The sequence below is a fragment of the Rattus rattus genome, chromosome 7 (assembly GCF_011064425.1).
Source record: "Rattus rattus isolate New Zealand chromosome 7, Rrattus_CSIRO_v1, whole genome shotgun sequence".
NCBI lineage: Eukaryota > Metazoa > Chordata > Mammalia > Rodentia > Muridae > Rattus > Rattus rattus.
Genome location: NC_046160.1, coordinates 8,436,002 through 8,456,145, shown reverse-complemented (window position 1 = coordinate 8,456,145; position 20,144 = coordinate 8,436,002). Strand labels below are relative to the sequence as shown.

The 20,144-nt window shown below is 42.1% G+C and overlaps 1 protein-coding gene across 1 annotated transcript in view; it reads right to left on the bottom strand.

Moving 5' to 3' along the window:
* The window catches only part of Thada (THADA armadillo repeat containing), a 307,293-nt gene extending 293,334 nt beyond the window's left edge, over positions 1 to 13,959 (bottom strand). The window contains exons 1-7 of the mRNA XM_032908756.1: positions 13,463 to 13,959; positions 12,469 to 12,563; positions 11,579 to 11,709; positions 7,433 to 7,581; positions 7,294 to 7,326; positions 7,009 to 7,057; positions 3,152 to 3,339 (exon numbers count right to left, since the gene is read on the bottom strand). Of these exons, the coding sequence (XP_032764647.1) occupies positions 3,152 to 3,339; positions 7,009 to 7,057; positions 7,294 to 7,326; positions 7,433 to 7,581; positions 11,579 to 11,709; positions 12,469 to 12,563; positions 13,463 to 13,538 (721 nt within the window). The 5' untranslated portion in view covers positions 13,539 to 13,959. The remainder of the gene's footprint in view (positions 1 to 3,151; positions 3,340 to 7,008; positions 7,058 to 7,293; positions 7,327 to 7,432; positions 7,582 to 11,578; positions 11,710 to 12,468; positions 12,564 to 13,462) is intronic.
* Positions 13,960 to 20,144: the final 6,185 nt, after the last annotated feature.

The following is a 20,144-nucleotide window of genomic DNA, read 5'->3' as shown; positions in this document are numbered from 1 at the left end:
CCCTTTCCACCACCAATGCCTCTGAATCCCAAAACACACTTTTTCTTAGAGAGCTTTGAAGGTCTAGAAACCTTGCTGACACAGCATTCAAAGGGACCAGACAATTTTGAGTTGGCTCTTTTTTTTTTTTTACATATTACATTAACCTCCAGTAATGTGAATTATTCAACTCAGACTGAGGAGTATGAGACACTGTAAGGTAAATATCCTCTCCGCCCTCTATCTCTGGAAACAAAACTGACTTCTGGCAGCCACATTCTTAGCCAAAAGCAGGACCCTTGCTTCCACAATCTTCCTCACAACTAAGCGCAGTCACTGGAGAGTGTTCAGGACAATGCGCGGCAGGCACGAATCCCTGGGCGCTGAGAGTTTTTCCTGATTAAAGTGTAGTTGTCCTGTCTTCCCACTTTGAACAAACACATGATGCCTGCAGCTACAATAGACAGATGCCAAAACAGGAGGTAACAAACATATGGGTGGACACCAACGTGATAAAAAATGCTACAGCAGAATGCAGAAGCTGGTCCTACAATGATGGCAGTGTTTCTGGGTCATCTGCATCTGACCTTCATGATACAGGAAGAGATGCAGCAGCTCAAGTTTGTTACAAGCTACACTTTACTACATACTTTATTAATATAAAAAGCTTTCCATTCCTTAAGAATAGCACTGGTGAAGCCCCATCAACCACTCAGAAATAAGCTGTCTCTTTAAAACTGTGTCTGGGCCTGGAGAGATGACCCAGCAGTCAAGAAACAGTACTTGCTCTTACAGAGGACCTAGGCTCATTTCCCAGTATCCCCCAAATGGAGGCTCACAACCATCTATAAATCTGGTTCCGGGAATCTGTTGCCCTATTCTGACCTCCACAGACACCCAAATTCACATGATGTACATAAACTCATATAACCACACACAATACACACAAAAATCAAATAAATTTTAAAACATTTTAAAATTGTCTCTGCATTTCACCAAAATCTTTTATTTTTCGGATTATCAAATTCCCCTTTTAAAAGGTAACTATCTCGTGAAGAGTTGTCTATACATTCTGTCTTGATAAAGTAACTCATTAGGGTCTGGAGAGATGGCTCAGAGGTCACGCCATCTCAACATCTTGCTGCTCTTGAGAAGATCTGGATTTAGTTCCCAGAATTTACACTGGATGAGTCCCAACCACTTACAGCTCTGGCTCAGACGCCCTCTTCTGGCCTCCTCAGGAAGCCATTGCACACATACTCAGATACACATGCACATAAATTTAAAATTCTAAAAAGGAAAAACCCAAGTAATTTAGTTTCCTTTAAATTCCAAAAAAAGCCCAAGGTAAAAAGAAAATCAGAAATGCTAATAATAAAGTTATGATTGTCCCCACGTTTTGTTTCGGGGTGTGTGTGTGTGTGTGTGTGTGTGTGTGTTCACGTGCACTCCACAGTGCGTATGTGAAGGTCAGAGGACAACTTGTAGAACTCCCTTTTCTCCCATCGTGTGAGTTCTGGTCAAGCCCAGGTCATCTAGCTTGGTGGCAAGGCCTTTACCCACTGAGACATCTTGTCCAGCCAATGTTTTGGGCTTTTTTGGGTTTTCTTTACATTTTTTAATTTTTAAAAATGTTATGTTTATGGGTGTTTTACTGGCTTGTGTGTACAGTGTCCAAAAGAACAGAAGAGGGCATAGGATCCCCTGGGACTGGAGTTATAGATTGCTGTGAGCTGTTATGTGTTTGCTGGGGATTGAACCCAGGTCTTCAGAAGAGCAGCCAGTGCTCTTAACCACAGAGCCATCTCTCCAGCCCCATGTTATTAGGTTTTAGGTGCTGCTGTTGTTGTTTTGGCTTTTGTTTTTGTTTACTTGTTTGTTTTTTAATTTTGTTTTTTATTTAAGTTAAATTCTTATATACATTACTACACAGAACAGTAGATGAAGAGAAAGGATAATTTAACTTCTGTAATACTTAAATGTTATAAAACCCCTTTTGGGTTTTTTTTAAAAAAAGAATATATATATAAACACACACACATATACACACACTCATACACATATATATACATATACATATATACACACACAGTTTTATATACACATAAAGTTAAATAAGTTATAGAAAGTGATCATGCTTGAACTCATCATCAGAAAAAGAGAACTTAGCTTCCCAGCCCAGATGATCTATCCATGTACCTTATCCCAACCATAATTCCCTTTCCGACTCTGAGTGAACACTATTCTGATGTTGACATATTCTCCAATAGCTTTAACAAATGAGTGTGTATTTCTAGACAAAGCAGCAGCCACAGCACTTTTAAATGTCTTTTAGATATCTCACACCATCTCTTCCTTTATCTGTCTTTATCTCCGATGAGGAACTCTGGCCCATCTGACTTGCAGTTTTCTTCAACCAGGATATTGTGTTTGTCTATTCCTGGTTGTCCTCTATCTAATTCAATGCAGCCTTCTGATTCCTGCGAACAGGCAGCACCACTCTCAAATTCAACCCCTTTGGGAAGATGGCAGGTAGTAGCTACAAGAATCTAAGAGTCGTGTTTTGTCTGGTTTTCTGTTTCTGTGATGACTGATGCCTGATGCCAAACACATCAATCACCGGGTGTTACAAAAGGTGACAATCTTTGTGTTACTTCATTTCATTTTAATTTATTAATTAAATATTCTCATGAAGAGAAATTTCTTTTTAATTAGCTTCCTAGTGGTATAGTTCTCATGGACATAAGAGATTATTAATGAGGAATTAGGCAGCCAGGCCCACAATCAACAACTAGTGTCATTATTTGACTATAAAACCACTAAGAGTTCAACTCATCTTTCCAAATCTTCCTTAAATTTGGTAACTACTTCTCAAGAACTTTCTAAGCTAAAGTCTGTGGTTTTCAACACTGAGGCTATTGGTTTTTCTCCTTTGTACACAATAAACATGCTGGCATACACATTCACTTGCAAACTGGGAAAAGTTCTTCAACCTCCCTTGCTGAACTCGGATATTTAAAAGACAAAAACCAAGCAAACAAAAACCATTGAAATCAGGGAATCCAGGCCCTTTCTCCACTGACTGACAAGAAACCCCATATCTAAATTCCATGTATTAGCAGAGCTGACAGGCAGGCAGTTATAGCCACATTTTGAGCACTGACACACTTACCATCATTTAAAAACCTGGTGAAAATGCTCAGCAAGCCACACATACTTTGCCAGATGGGAGAGCTGGAATCATTCCAAAGGTTGCTCTGGGGCCCTTGTACTTTCTGTACCAATGTCATGGCAACTCTAACACCTACCAGCAAGTCATTCATTAACTGTGTTTGAACAATATGATTTCCAGCAAATTTTCTACAAAGAAGAAAAGAGAGGATTTCAGAAGGAAATTCAAATATAATTGTCACCACCCTTGCCACCCCCTAAAACCAGCATGGCCCAGCACCCGTCTATTTGGGATTAAAGCTAACATATGTCTCTATCTCCCATTTGCCTAAGCATTCCGGTTACACAGACACTAACTGTAAACTCCTGATACTCTTACCTTGATGGGCCTCTTTCTTTCGCCACACTAACCTTATTCCCTATTTTAGGGCAAAGATAAGAAATGTCTGAAAAGAAGAACTGAAGATGTGATGAGACAACTGCAGATGTGAACACTCAATCTGCACATGCTTTTCCCACCTGCCTTCAACATGCTCTCCTAGACTTTGTCCCCAGACACATAACTAGATAGCTCTCTTCTCCCTAAACCACTTACCTACATGTCCATTTCTCTCCTCCCTCTCGCACCTCACCCCCTTCTCTCTGGTGTGAAGGACCAAAGCCTCGGGTACATAAACAGATCTTCTGACAGTGATATGTAGTCCCAGCCTGCCCTATTCAATGTCAGACAAAGCTCCCCAAGATTCAGTTCTCAGTTCTCTATCTAACTCTGTCTCTCGATGCTGATCTCGTACAGCTCTTAGACTTTCAATTACATTCTGGATGCTTACTATTGCCAAAATTTTGCCTTTAACCATGTCTCCCTCATTACGAACTTGCACTTCTAACTTCCTATTCACCATCTTCATTTGTGTATCCAATAGGTATCTCAAAATGTATGAATTTATATTTGACTCCAAACCCACACTACCTCCTAGGATCTCTATCTCTAAAAATATTATAATCACACTTGCCTCCTAGTCTCTCTATCCCATCTGGAAGGAAATCTTAGTTCTAGCTTCAAAATATATCTGGACTCATATCGTGTCCATGGCTACTATCAGACCTGGACCATTCCTGTGTCTCCTTTGGGTTACAATAGCTTCTAACTGGTCTCCCATCCTTTAAACTTGTCCCTCTTGGGCTATTTTCATTAGGGGAGAACAGATCCTGTTGTAGCTCAAGTAAGGGAAAAACAGTTGTAAATTCCTCGAAACAAACAAAACTAGCAAAGGACCTAACTATTCCATTCTAAGGTATATAATTCCAGGAATTGAAAGCAGCGGCAAGTATGGGAAGTGTGCATGAGGCTGAAACAGAACTGCCATGAGTCTGAGACTAACATAAAATACAGCTGAGTTTCAAGCCAACTGAGGTAACAGAGTAAGACCCTACTTTAAAAGACAAATAAGGGGTGGGGGAGAAGAAATAAAACAGAAATCAAAACTCTTGTACACACCAATGTTTATAGCTGCATTAGACACCAACCAAAAGGTAGAAAAAGCCAAAAAGTCAGCAGGCAAAGACAAAATGTGCCATATACACTCAGTGAAGTATTTGGCTATAAACAGGAATAAAATTCTGCTGTGCATTACTACATAACTAGGTCTTGAAAACATCCCAAGCGAAGTGAGCCTGACCCAAGCGGAGAAGCAGGCTGAGCGTGACAGCACAGAGTGTGACCTACACACCTGTGACCCAGCACTCTGGAGGTCAAAGAAGAAAATCATCAAACAGTGCCCACCTGGACTACACAGTGAGACTGCATCTTAACCACCCAAATATATATAATGAATATATATGTATAATGTGCAAATATATAATGAATATTCATGGATTATATGATTTCATTTATATGAAGTATCAAAGATGGACAAATTCAAAGAGACAGAAAATAGAGTGGAAGTTACCAGGGTTTGTCTCATCTCAAGACAGTGAATTTTTTGAGGGGAATACATTGACTTAGAAGCACCTATAAAATAGCCATGTCAAATGTCTAGGAACCAACTGACTATTGAGTCTACTAAGGAAGAGAGATCTAACTGGAAATCCCAAATATTATGTAGACAGTGGCTGACACCAAAGACCTAGACAACATAGAACAACAAGAGCAAGATAAAGTGCAGGTTCATCCAGCAGATGAACCAAGTCTGAAACAGAGATAAAGGAGAAGACCTCAGATTAGAGTGGGCACACAGTTATTCCTTCTACTTCATCGCAGAACTCCCCTAAACCAGCCAGCAGTCAGGGTTTAAAATACCAACAGGCATAGGAGATACACAAGGCACAAGGTCATAACATCAATATTTCAGAAGACACAAAGCATATGAGCAACTGCTACAGATTTAACAGAAGGAAAGATAAAAACCAAGACAGAGAATAAACCTAGAGTAGAAGTCACCAGAGTTACAACTCCAAAGGCTTAGAAAACTCCGGCACTTTAGTGCCGGCTGACACGGAGGTAAGTGAGGCAGAAAATAGAAACGATAAGCACTCTAGACCAACTTAAGCCAACAGACAACTGACTCACCTGTGGAGAATGTAAGGCAATGCTTGGTAGTTCAAGTGCGGCCTGATCTCTCTGGGGTGGGGAGGGATGGGGAGGGGGGGGAAGGGTAGGGTGGGGTGGGGACATCTTTGTGGAGACCTGGGTTGGGGAGGTGGGGGGTGGGGAGGGTATAGGAACTGGGGGGGGGGACATGGGGAGGTGGACTGGGAAGGGTAAAGAAACTAACAATCCAGCCAAGTGTCTGCCAGGAAAACAATACATATAGATAAAGTAGCTATGCCATATTGCAGAAAGGAGACGTAGGTAAATGTGTGCACAATGGCTCTCAAATGCCAAGGTCTCTCTCTGCTGGCCTTATGCTGTCACTCAGCAATTAGAATATTAAAGCAAAGGCTGGACGATGCAGTTGCCATAGATCTACTACCCAAATATTAAGACCAGGACTTAAAGAATCCCCCAGGAACCATCCAGCTAGACTAGATTCAGAAAACCAGGTGCTCAGATTTGCAGCAATGTTTAATGACCTCTTCCTGGGAAGGAGTGAGTCTCAGTCAAGGATCACCGACCTCTAAAGGAAGTTTCCTGTCAGACATACAGTGTGTAAACACAACAAAAACTCAAAAACCACAGACTATGTAAAACTAGAAGACTTAAATAAAAAAGATAGCTACTAGACTCTTATTAATGTCTTCAAGTGATAACAAGAAATTTTACCCATAAAACATCACAAAATCAACAGTAGGAGAAAGGACTTTTCTCTTTCTCATTTATTCTAATAATAGTGTATTTGATCTTCAAAGATTAATTATCATTTGAACATGGTGGTACGTACCAGCACACCTAAGAGGCTGAGGCAGGAAGATCACAAGTTTGAGGCTAACCTGGTTTACACACTGAGAGCTTGTCTCAAAAATGAATCAATTAGGGGTTGGGGATTTAGCTCAGTGGTAGAGCGCTTGCCTAGCAAGCGTAAGGCCCTGGGTTCGGTCCCCAGCTCCGAAAAAAAGAAAAAAGAAAAAAAAAAAAAAAAAAAAAAGAGAAAAAAAAAAAAAAATGAATCAATTAAAACTTAGAAAAAAAATTCTAAATTTTATACAAATTTATATAGTATGCATTTATATATAATATTAAATATATGATATATAAATATGATACATAAATTTATATTTTATATCACAAAAAATTAAATAGTCGATCCATATGTTGGAAACAGCACATTCTGAGACCTTTTAGAAAGCTTCCTTTGTACAGAAAAAATTGCAAGTTTACACACGGACACGTTCACAAGCACGCAAACACACAGCACTTGCCTGTTTTCTTCCTGGACTTCAATTAGACTCTTCTGCAGAAAATGAAGCACTGAAACAGAGAGACAGCAGTGACAACCAGAGAGCCAACCTGAGTATCCGCTTTGGTGCTAGAACATTGTAAAACATCTACCACAAATGATGTCACGGACAAGCAGAAGCTTCAGCATCAAGGTCTACTTTAGTTGGGCGGAGTACACAGTACTGCCAAGAAATTTAAGGGAGTCAGTTCTAAAACAACTCAGAGAAAGTGTCACCCCTTAGAGCAAAGGAAATATCAAGACTCACCGTTTTGAAGCAGGTTGACAACACTTGCTCTACCTGCAGGTGGGAGAATAACAATGCTAAGGAGTTTGCCAAAATGAACATTAAAAAACAACAATGTAATCACAGATGTTACTCAGGCACTGAGGATGTGCTGGCTTACCCAGGTTAAAGTTCTCCATGCAGGAAGATATGTTATCCATTACTTTTCTATAAGAATGTAAGTCAGCAGTATCTAATTCTTCTTGAAGATGAAAAGTAAAACTGTGTGCAGCCTCATTTAGAAAAAATTCAGGTAGGCCATTGAGTGAGCTGCAGAAAAGAATCAAAGGATGTGAAAACCTTACATCACTAGGTTAAGTGTGGAGGGCCAGAACCATACAAATGTTAAATACTGAACCACACCTGCAAAATACAGTCCGAAAATTATAACCTCACAGTTATTGTGACCTCCCATGATTAATATGACCTCACACAGTTATTGTGATTTCAGTTGTTATGACCTCAGATGATTACTATGACATCACAGTTATTATGATCTAACACAGTTGTGGCCTGTTCTCTTGACCCCAGTTATTATGACCTCATATAGTTATTATTACCTCAAATAGTTGTTATGACCTCAGTTGTTATGACTTCACAGAATTATTGACCTCATAGAGTTACTATGACCTCATAGTTGTTATGACCTCAGTTATTATGACCTCATAGTTGTTATGACCTGACAGTTACTATGACCTCAGTTATTATGACCTCCACACCAGTGAAATTCCCTGGCCGACCATTTCTCACCTGGCTCCCTGGCTCCATTTTGCTATTTCTGACCCCCAAGCTGTTCTCAATGGAGTAGCCAGAGCAACAGTACTAAAGTACCATGCATCACCATTAGCATGGCTTTACCACATGAGGCTGGCTTTTCTATTTTCCTCTTAGAAAGTAAGATTCAAAAAGAAAAATGGAACCTATTTATTCATTTAACCCCAGATCCTAGAAATATGCTTAAAGCACAGTTAAGTGCTCAGCAAGAATTTTCTTAATATAAAAACTAAGCTGTTGGGGTTGGGGATTTGGCTCAGTGGTAGAGTGCTTGCCTAGGAAGCGCAAGGCCCTGGGTTCGGTCCCCAGCTCCGAAAAAAAGAATTAAAAAAAAAAACAAAAAACTAAGCTGTTGTCAAATTTAGTCGAATTAATCAAAACAAAGAAGTTCACTGCTTTTCCAGAAGAAATTAATTCTAAAAACTGGAATATCTTGAAAAAGAACACTCAGTAGAAAAGTAACTCATTCTGTAAATGAGTCACATTATCAAATAGTTTATGAAAGAGAAGGATTGGTTCAAATACAGTCTAAAACAGTCACGCCCACATGATATAAAATGCATAATGGCGACACATAATCCAAATATGAAGGGAACTACATGAGCCAACAGGCTGGGGATACAGAGGTCCTTTGTGACAGAAAGTGGCTGGGTATAAAATTAACTCAAATAAATCAGTAGCCTTCCTCTACACAAAAGACAAACAAGCCAAAAAAGAAACTATGGAAACGACACCCTTCATAATAGTCCCAAATAATATAAAATACCTCGGTGTGACTTTAACCAAGCAAGTGAAAGATCTGTATGATAAGAACTTCAAGCCTCTGAAGAAAGAAATTGAAGAAGACCTCAGAAGATGGAAAGATCTCCCATGTTCATGGATTGGCAGGATTATTATAGTAAAAATGGCCATTTTACCAAAAGCGATCTACAGATTCAATGCAATCCCCATCAAAATACCAATCCAATTCTTCAAAGGGTTAGACAGAACAATTTGCAAATTCATCTGGAATAACAAAAAACCCAGGATAGCTAAAACTATTCTCAACAATAAAAGGACTTCCAGGGGAATCACTATCCCTGAACTCAAGCTGTATTACAGAGCAATAGTGATAAAAACTGCATGGTATTGGTACAGAGACAGACAGATAGACCAATGGAATAGAATTGAAGACCCAGAAATGAACCCACACACCTATGGTCACTTGATTTTTGACAAAGGAGCCAAAACCATCCAATGGAAAAAAAGATAACATTTTCAGCAAATGGTGCTGGTTCAACTGGAGGTCAACATGTAGAAGAATGCAGATCGATCCATGCTTATCACCCTGTACAAAGCTTAAGTCCAAGTGGATCAAGGACCTCTACTTCAAACCAGATACACTCAAACTAATAGAAGAAAAAGTAGGGAAGCATCTCGAACACATGGGCACTGGAGAAAATTTCCTGAACAAAACACCAATGGCTCATGCTCTAAGATCAAGAATCGACAAATGGGATCTCATAAAACTGCAAAGCTTCTGTAAGTCAAAGGACACTGTGGTTAGGACAAAACGGCAACCAACAGATTGGGAAAAGATCTTTACCAATCCTACAACAGATAGAGGCCTTATATCCAAAATATACAAAGAACTCAAGAAGTTAGACAGCAGGGAGACAAATAACCCTATTAAAAAATGGGGTTCAGAGCTAAACAGAGAATTCACAGCTGAGGAATGCCGAATGGCTGAGAAACACCTAAAGAAATGTTCAACATCGTTAGTCATAAGGGAAATGCAAATCAAAACAACCATGAGATTTCACCTCACACCAGTGAGAATGGCTAAGATCAAAAACTCAGGTGACAGCAAATGCTTGCGAGGATGCGGAGAAAGAGGAACACTCCTCCATTGTTGGTGGGGTTGCAGACTGGTACAACCATTCTGGAAATCAGTCTGGAGGTTCCTCAGAAAATTGGACATGAACTGAGGACCCAGCTATACCTCTCTTGGACATATACCCAAAAGATGCCCCAACATTAACAAAGACACGTGCTCTACTATGTTCATAGCAGCCTTATTTATAATAGCCAGAAGCTGGAAAGAACCCAGATGCCCTTCAACAGAGGAATAGATACAGAAAATGTGGTACATCTACACAATGGAATACTACTCAGCTATCAAAAACAATGACTTTATGAAATTCATAGGCAAATGGAGGGAACTGGAAAATATCATCCTGAGTGAGGTAACCCAATCACAGAAAAAAACACATGGTATGCACTCATTGATAAGTGGCTATTAGCCCAAATGCTTGAATTGCCCTAGATGCACAGAACACATGAAACTCAAGACGAATGACCAAAATGCGAATGCTTCACTCCTTCTTTAAAAGGGGAACAAGTATACCCTTGGCAGGGAATAGGGAGGCAAAGTTTAGAACAGAGGCAGAAGGAACACCCATTCAGAGCCTGCCCCACATGTGGCCCATACATATACAGCCACCCAATTAGACAAGATGGATGAAGCAAAGAAGTGCAGGCCGACAGGAACCGGATGTAGATCTCTCCTGAGAGACACAGCCAGAATACAGCAAATACAGAGGCGAATGCCAGCAGCAAACCACTGAACTGAGAACGGGACCCCCATTGAAGGAATCAGAGAAAAGACTGGAAGAGCTTGAAGGGGCTCGAGACCCCATATGAACAACAATGCCAAGCAACCAGAGCTTCCAGGGACTAAGCCACTATCCAAAGACTATACATGGACTGACCCTGGACTCCAACCTCATAGGTAGCAATGAATAGCCTAGTAAGAGCACCAGTGGAAGGGGAAGCCCTTGGTCCTGCTAAGACTGAACCCCCAGTGAACATGATTGTTGGGGGGAGGGTGGTAATGGGGGGAGGATGGGGAGGGGAGCACCCATACAGAAGGGGAGAGGGAGGGGGCTGGGGGATGTTGGCCCGGAAACCGGGAAAGGGAATAACAATCAAAATATAAATAAGAAATACTCAAGTTAATAAAGATAAAAAAAAAAAAAAGATCATACAGTTAGTAACAAGGAGTGGAAGTCCAGAAATTTCATTTTATAATATCTTATAGGCACGATAAAATGTCTGTAGCATATATGATAATACAAACATACTTTGTTAAATAAATATATAAAAATAAAAAAAAAAGAACTGACCCCGAAGCCAAGGAACTGTGGCCTTCAAACTTGTAAACAGAATAAATGCAAGCTATATTTTTAAATCCTGTGACCTGAGGTTTTTGCTTTCTAAAGCCCCTCAGACAAACACATAGATGAAATTTGTAGCAATATACTTTAGTTTAATTTTATCAAACAGTGTATGAACTTTCCTTAACTTGCTTTTCTTTTCCTTTCTTCTTTTAAGTGCTGAGAATGGAACCCAAGGCCTTCTACCTACGAGGTAGGTAAGCATGCTACCTACCATCAAGTGTGTCCCAGTCCCTGGCTATTCTTTGTAGCAATGTATCTCCCTTCTTTTTCCTTACCTTGCCAAAACTTTCTTCAAGGGGTTCTTCAGATTCAAGGAAAAATAAATGCTTGCTAAAATATCCAAACAACGTTGAATAATGGGATCGCACACACCGTTTTTATCAACCTTCTCCAGGAGAGGCACAATCTATAATTTAAAAAATACATATTTTTTCTAATGTCAAATACATCAAACTTATTATTTTAAGTCATTTTTCTGTTCTTTGAAGGGAAGAGGGATAATTATAACCTTGAACTTTCGATCCTCCTACTTCTACGTCCTGAGAGTTGAGACTACAAGCAGATCTGATTTATGTGCTGCTGAGGACCAAACCCAGGGCCTTATACATGCAAGCACTCTACCAACCAGGCTACATATCCATTCTGAGTCCAAGTTTATAAGCCTTTAACACAAACACCTCCCTCTTCACTTCCTGAAGCACTTCCACTGAGAGTCACATGCCTAAGGATGCCAACAAAGAAAATCTATAGCACTCTTTAAAAGTGAGTAATATATTTAACTGGTTTCAAAATAGGTATGCATGTGTGGAAAATCTAAATGCTGAAAGACAAACAAGAACAATCTAGACTTTAACTTTCAAATCTGTCTGCTAAAAAGTTTTAAAGATTCAAAATTAATATAATGGTTTAAAAAATATCTGCACAAAAATTGCACACAGTTGTCTCCTATCTATTTATAGTCCCAATGTCAGTAGAAGCTAGCTACTGTTTCTATTGCTGCTCTGAATCAAAGGACGTTAAACAATGAACAGAAAAAGAAAAACTATCATTTGATGACAAATTACCATTATTAAGTAACTGCAACCAAAACTGTCAGCTAATTTTTAAAATCTATACTAGCATGAGAATATTCAAAACACACCCATGAACAAAATCTCGGCTTTACCTGTTTAACAGAGTGGATTTGTGACACCCCATCTGTGAGCTGTACACAATGTAACAGCAAAGAGGCTAGATTTTTCCCTTCCACATCAGCAAAAGCTAAGAAATACAAACAAAAATTTCAGTGATGTAACTACACATGGATTAATAGTACCTTTCTTATACATTCTGCAAAATTGAGAAGGATAGAAAGCAGGACAGTGAGATGGGTTAGAAAGTAAGTCATTTGCTAACAAGCCTGACCCTCAGTTTCTCTCTCTCTCTTTCTCCCCCCCTCCTTCTCTCTCCCCTCTCTCTCTCTCTCTCTCTCTCTCTCTCTCTCTCTCTCTCTCTCTCTCTCTCTCTCTCTCTCACATACACACACACACACACACACACACACCCCGCCCCAGAACCCATACACTGGAGCAGAGAACCAACTCTCAAAAGTTGTCCTCTGATCTCTACCCTCTATATCAGGACAAGCACATGCCCACATATACACCTACTGTCCTAGTTTGCATTGTATTGCTGTGAATACAAATACATTGTATTGCTGTGACCAAAAGAAGACTGAGAAGGACAGGGTTTATTTTATCTCACAAGTCCCAAGTCATAGTCCATCACTAAGGGAAGTCAGGACAGGGATCTGGAGGCAGGAACCAAAGCAAAGACAATGGAAGCAACACTGCTTCTGGTTGCTTCATATGGGTTACTAAATTTGTTTTTCTTATATAACGCTGAACCACCTGTTCACACTACCTACAATGACCTGGGCCCTCTCACATCATTAACACGAAAACTGACCCCTAGCACACATACACATACAGACTTGCCCATGAACCAATCTGATAAGAAGTAATGTCTCAGTTGAGGTTTCTTCTTCCCAAATGACTCTAACTCCTGTCAAACTGACAAAAAAATTAACCAGCACACACGCATAAATAATAATAAAATGAAAATAGATACAGGGCCTCTGTTGCTGAAAGCACTTGCTGTTCTTGCAGAGGATCACATACATCTCAGAGTTTCCAGGTCCTGATGACAGACAGTCAGTGCAGCAAACTGCATTTCTCTTTTCTTCTTCACGCCCATCTTAAACGCAATGAACAGCAGTCTCTGTCAGAAAGAACTTAAGGCAGTGGTCCAGTGGAGGGTTTCTCCTGCAACACAGCGGCATTGGGGCCATGTGAGTCTTTTTGAGGATGCTGTGATGTGCACTATAGGGTGCTTAGTGCCTCCCCAGTCTGCGCCCCATTAGATGCCAGGAACATCTTACTACCAGCAAATTATGATGACCAATAGATGCCTCCCAACAATGCTACTATTGGAGGGCATAACTGCCCCAGGCTGAGTGAAAATCACTGAGCAGAGGATATCAAGTTTGCAAAACAAAAACTATGGGCTTTTTATTTGCTTGTTTGTTTAGGGTTTTTACTACTGTTGCTTGGAGTAGAGTTGTCCTTAAATTAGAATCTTTGAAAGAGAGGGGTTTTTTTTTGTTGTTGTTGTTTTTTGTTTTTTTGTTTTTGTTTTTTTTTTTTTGTCCCACTTAAGTATTAGCAATTCAACAAAATCTTTGAGGAGACAGATTCCAGCTTAAATCAAAGGAAGACCTCTATGGTCCAGTGAGGAATGGGCTACCTTCAGACCCTCCCAGGAAGAAAACGACTTGATACATTTCACTTAAACTCCTGACATGGCTTCCTAACTGCCCCCCCCACTTGCCTCCGAAGAATCCATTCTTGTCAGTCATCAATCTTTTAAAAACACTAACAAAGCCTAACCATGCACTTGCTTATAAACTTCCCAAAGGTTTCCCCTTGCATTAAGCAGAATTTAACTATTAATAGCCAAATTTGGATGTTTGGCCTGAAAACAATCTGGCCCGGGCTTTCTCTGCCATTCATTTCAAATGAATGTTCTGCCACCTTACGACCTGAGACTTCCAGATCTGACAAACAATGCTCTGTCCCACACATATGACAAGATTTACTTTTTACTGTCTAGGGTTTTGATTTAATACCACCCAAGAGCTTTCTTTAACACTACCAATGCCATCACTCCGATACATAGAACACTTGCATTATTTCTTCACAGCATTTATTACTACCTAAAATTACGCTAACTTGCACACCTTATATTGCCTATTTTTCCTAGCAGTAAACTCCATAAAGGTTGCAATGAATTAATTTAATGGTTGTGGTCAGCGTTTTAGTTCTCAACTCCTTAACCGTTCAGGCATGTATATACTAAATGCTTTATAAAAAAATTAGTGGGGGTTGGGGATTTAGCTCAGTGGTAGAGCGCTTGCCTAGGAAGCGCAAGGCCCTAGGTTCGGTCCCCAGCTCAAAAAAAAAAAAAAAAATTAGTGAACTAAACCAAGAAATGCTTAATTAACATTTGCTAGAGATACTATGGGAGGGACATATATAATTTTAATAGAAGAAAGGTGGGCTATCTGCTACCTAAAAGGACACGCTACAGCAAAGTGACTGACTGCTCCAGAAATTAAAGAATTTATAGTCCATTTGGGCAGCAAGTCAATACAGTAAGGGCAAATGAACAGTCAACCAAAAAAGTTAAGAATGAACACAGCTAGACAGAGAGACATCAAGAAAGAATTTGAAGTTCTGGGTTAATTTTGGGAAATAATTTCCCAAGCGAGCAGCCAGCGTTGAAAGTACTGAGGACAGAAACTGAGGGGACACTTCTGATTTTAAATGGCAGGTTTGCAGCAGTGTTTGATCCCGGAATCCTAGGACTCGATTCTGCGCGTTCGAGGGATAAACGTGTGTCGGGGTGAACTGGGCCTCCCCAGTGCCGAAAATCACCCCCGTCCAGCCCGATGGGCGTCTGCCCATAGGTACCACTTGCTGCTTCCCTCCCATCCACATATTCCCGACTCCCAAGTACAGTCCGAAGACTGACAGAATGACAGATGAAAACGTGGTTAAAGGGCTGTCTCCATGGAGACCTCAGCGCCCAAAGCCACAGGCTGGCAATGTGGAAGGACCACGGCTGGCACCCTCGGGGTGGCCTGCAAGCGGTCCCGGCCGCGCTGTGGAGACTCGGTCCCACGCGCCCGCGCGCCAGGTGGCAGCACACCCGCGAGCCAAACCTCGTGCCCGAGGACGTCTGCAAAGTGTCGCCACCTCTGGACGAGTCCCGGAAACCCGTCAAGTCTACGGCGTCCAGGAGGATTCTAACGTGGCGCGCGTTCCACAACCGGTCCCGGCGATGGGAGGCGGGTCCGGAATCTGGCAAGGAAATATCACGAGATTAGCCGAGTGCTGTTCCTCCAATCAGAAGTGCAGGGTGATCGTGACGTCATCAGAGAGGGCGTTTGTAAGGGGATTTGGATAGAGCGCGATTTCTCATTTTTTGATAAGCGTTCCTGTGATGGAGACTGGCGAGAACTGCGCACCCCTCACCTCTTTCTGGCTGGCAGGGCTGTGGCCTCCACACCCCTAGGCGTCAGGCCGACATTTCTGTCTCAACTCAGAGTTTTTACACTCACTCTGCCCAACGCAGAGATAGGCAGAAACTACCAGGGAGTGAACTGAAGCCACGACTGATGACTTGAACTCCACTGTCCAAGCCTCGAAAGCCATATCTTTTACACAAGTCACAAACTCTCTTGCAGTCTAGTCCTTTAAAAATGTGTAAGAACGGGCTGGAGAGATGGCTCAGCGGTTAAGAGCACCCCATTACTCTTCCAGAGGTCCTGAGTTCAATTCCCAGCAACCACATGGTGGCTCACAACCATCTGTAAAGAGATCCAAAGCCCTCTTCTGGTGTATCTGAAGACAGCTACAGTGTACTTATATATAATAAATGAATAAATCTTTAAAAAAAAAATGTGTAAGAACCGGAGACCTATCACCTCAGTAAGGAGCTGAGGCAAGGGACAAGATTACAGAACTGACGGGGTTGGGGATTTAGCTCAGTGGTAGAGCGGGTTGCGGATTTAGCTCAGTGGTAGAGCGCTTGCCTAGCAAGCACAAGGCCCTGGGTTCAGTCCCCAGCTCTGGAAAAAAAAGAAAAGGAAAAAGATTACAGAACTGACAAGAGGCTGAAAAGGCCAGGATGGTGGCCTGGGCTCTGAGATGCATAGTTGGGGGAAACAAGGGAAATTAGATTCATCAGGCCTTTAATTCTTTTCTCAATTTTATGTTACTGTGCTTTGTGTTTCTTTGTGGTTTTGCCCCGTGATCACTAAACAGTAGCTTGGTTGATTTTGTGTATATTATCCACCAGTTTGCATCTTTTATTGCTTTTCCGGCCATTCACCTAAAACTGGGTGATGATAGTTCTTTGACTCACTGTTAACATAATATGTCGTTCTCTACTGTGCTGCATTTTTGCTGGTATTTATGAATTCTGGAGAATTCCAGAGCAGGGGGTGGGGGTAGGGGACACAGAGAGAGACTGGACTTGGCCAGGAATAGGGAAGCAAGACATAGAAAGAATCCTGTAGGCTATAAGGAGGATGCACAGCAGGGAAGCCAGTGAAGAGCAGCAGCCCGCAGCCCGGGAGGTTAGGGTAGTGGAGGAAGTGAAAAGGCCCAGGATACTAGTCTGTGCTCTGAGGCACCTAACTAGGACATGTGGAAATGGACCAGAAGAGCTTGGAGGCTAGCATTGGCTTTGGTGTGCACTATAGGTACATGTAGGAGAAAGACTCTTCCTGACAGACGAAAACCATTTCTCAACTTCCTGAGGAACGCTGAAAATGTCAGTCAGCAATTCTAGAGTGCGGCATGAGCTGAGCCAAGACTCATTTTGGACCAAGTCAGTGAGCCTGCCCTTTGGGGTTCCTGGGGTTCTCCTAACAGTAACAAAGTACAGATGGTCTAGCGGTCCTGAAATGATAGTCAAAGTGTTTGGTCTGAGTTCATTTTCTCCACCAGCTAAAGAATTGAAAAGTAGGGAAAATCTGAAGTGCAACAGGTAGCAGAAAAGAAATCTCAAAACAGCAGACAGAATCAGCCGTTGAAGAAAATCCCTACTCCCTGACCAAAAAAAAAAGTATGGGAATTTCTGAGGGGGTTGGATACTGCTGGCCATGGATAATGAGATTTGCTGAGACAATCAAGCCCCTCTATGCCAGCACACGGAGAGCCCGGCCTTTGGAATGGAGTGAGACGGAACAGAGAGCCTTCAAAGCCATGAAAGAGGCCACGGTGTCTGCCCAGCCCTGGCCCTCTTAGACATTACTAAGCCATTCCACTTGTTCATGAGGCGTTGTCTTGGGGATCGTCATACAGACCCTGGCAGCCAGGAAAAGATTGGTGGCAGATCTGAACAAGAAACTTGACCTGGTCACAGCTGAATGGTCAGCAGTTTTGAGGGGCATTACTGCCACCACCTTGCTGGTAAGAAAAAAAGCTGATGGATTAACTTGAGCACACAAATGACAGTCCCACATTCTGTTGAGACCCTCCAGAGATGGATGTCTAAGGCCCAGGTGATCCAGTACCAAGCTCTGCTTTGGATCAACCCCACATTTGGTTCCACAAGACATCAGCCCTCAACCCTGCCAGTGTCCTGCCAGATGACAACTCCTCAGGTCACCTGCATGCCTGTCTTGAGGTGACTGACCTGATCCAGTCCGTCAAGCCTGATCTGATGGTGTGCGATTGGCAACACTGGGTGAGGCCTTGTTCACAGATGGAAGCAGTTTCATCCAAGATGGAGTATGCAGGGGCAAAAATGGCGACCTAAGATAGGACTGATTATCTGGGCACAGTCTTTAAACAGGGGAACCTCATCCTAACAAGTTAAGCTTTGACTCAAGCACTCCACTGGGGAAGACTAGGCTGTCACCATATACACCGCCAGCACATATGCTTTCTCTGTGGTCCATGTGATAGCTCTATGTAGAAAAAGAGGATTGTTAACCTTCACAGGAAAGAAAAATAGAAAAGAAATCTTAGTCCTATTGGAAGCCATCTGGTTACCCAAGAAGGTGGCCATTGTCTATCATAAAGGACACCAGAAAGGGGATTCCCCCAGAAGCCAGAGGCAACAGAGTTGCTGACTTGGCTACCCCAAAAAGTGGCCTTAAAACCAGTGGGGACGGGGTTGGGGATTTAGCTCAGTGGTAGAGCGCTTGCCTAGGAAGCTCAAGGGCCTGGGTTCGGTCCCCAGCTCCGAAAAAAAGAACCAAAAAAAACAAAACAAAACAAAACAAAACCCAGTGGGGACACTTCAAGTCTTGATAGCCCTGCCTGAGTCCCACTTCCTGGACCACCTGGCACAGGCTAAACAAGAACTGGCTACCCAGTATAAAGGAGGATGGTAGATGATGCAGGACAGACTGAGAAGGCATCAGACTTTCAGTCTCCACCACACCACCCAACTAGAGACCACAAAAACTCCTGAACTCCTCAGACCCAGCTATTATGTTCCTAATTGGGACACACTTTTAGATATGCCACCTGGGCTCAGGTAAATCCCTAAGGGGGAAGGAAGGTCCAACAAGAGGTCCAAGCTTGAGGAAATGGGCCTGGGGAACAATGGCAGTTTGACTTCACTGGAATTGGGCCTACTGGTTTGGCTATAAATATTTGCTGTCATCTGTAGACACCTCAGGATGAGTGGAGGCCTATCCCACCCAAACAGAGACTGGTCCAATCGTTACTAAAAAATAACTTGTAGATTTGGACTGCCCCTAGCTTTGGAGTCTCGATGGCCCGCCTTCCATATCTCAAAGTGTATTACAATCTTACAAAGATATTAAATATTAATTGGAAATTACAGTGTGCGTGAAACCCACAAAGCTCATGTCAGGTAGAAAAGCTGAATAGAACTCTTTAGGAGACTGACCAAATTGATCCAGGAAAGCTGACAGAATACTAGCCCAACTTCTTCCCATCCCCTGGGCAGGCCCTGATGTGCTCCTCACTGGGAGGGGCTTCCTTCTGAAATTATGTTTGAGAGACACCTCCTATCCTCTCCAACTCTGAGAGACTCCTCAAGCAGAAATGTATGATCACTCCTCTTTCCAGTCCTTGAAGGCTTTGCAGGAAGCTCATAGGGCCATTGACTGGACTGTGAAGGAGTCCTGACATCCCCTGCTTCCAAATCCACCTAGCAGTTCCAGCCAGGAGACTTGGTCTGGGTAAAGAGTTTCCCTGTCTCAACCTTGGAACCTGTCCAGAAGGGATCCTACCCAATTGTGTTAGGGTTTTACTGCTATGAACAGACACCAAAACCAATGCAAGTCTTATAAAGGAAAACATTTAATTGGGACCGGCTTACAGGTTCAGAGATTCAGTCCATTATCAAGGCGGGAGCATGGCAGTGTCCAGGCAGGCATGGTACAGGAGGAGCTGAGAGTTCTACATCTTCATATGAAGACTGCTAGGAAAATACTGACTTCCAGGCAGTTAGGATGAGGGTCTTAAAGCCTACGCCCACAGTGACACCTATTCCAACAAGGCACACTTCCAAATAGTGTCACTCCCTGGACCAAATATATAAACCATGATACCAGTCATCCTCACTACCCTAACTGCTAAAAACATCAAAATAGTTGGTGTTGTCTCTTGAAAAAAGGCCACTGGTGATGATGACCTCACTTGGACCTCAGACCTCTTAAAGATAAGACTGACCAGAGCTTACTAACCCAGGATACACAATCCCTGTTAGCCTCAAACCAGGATGTGGGAACTCAGAAAAACTGGATAAACTGTT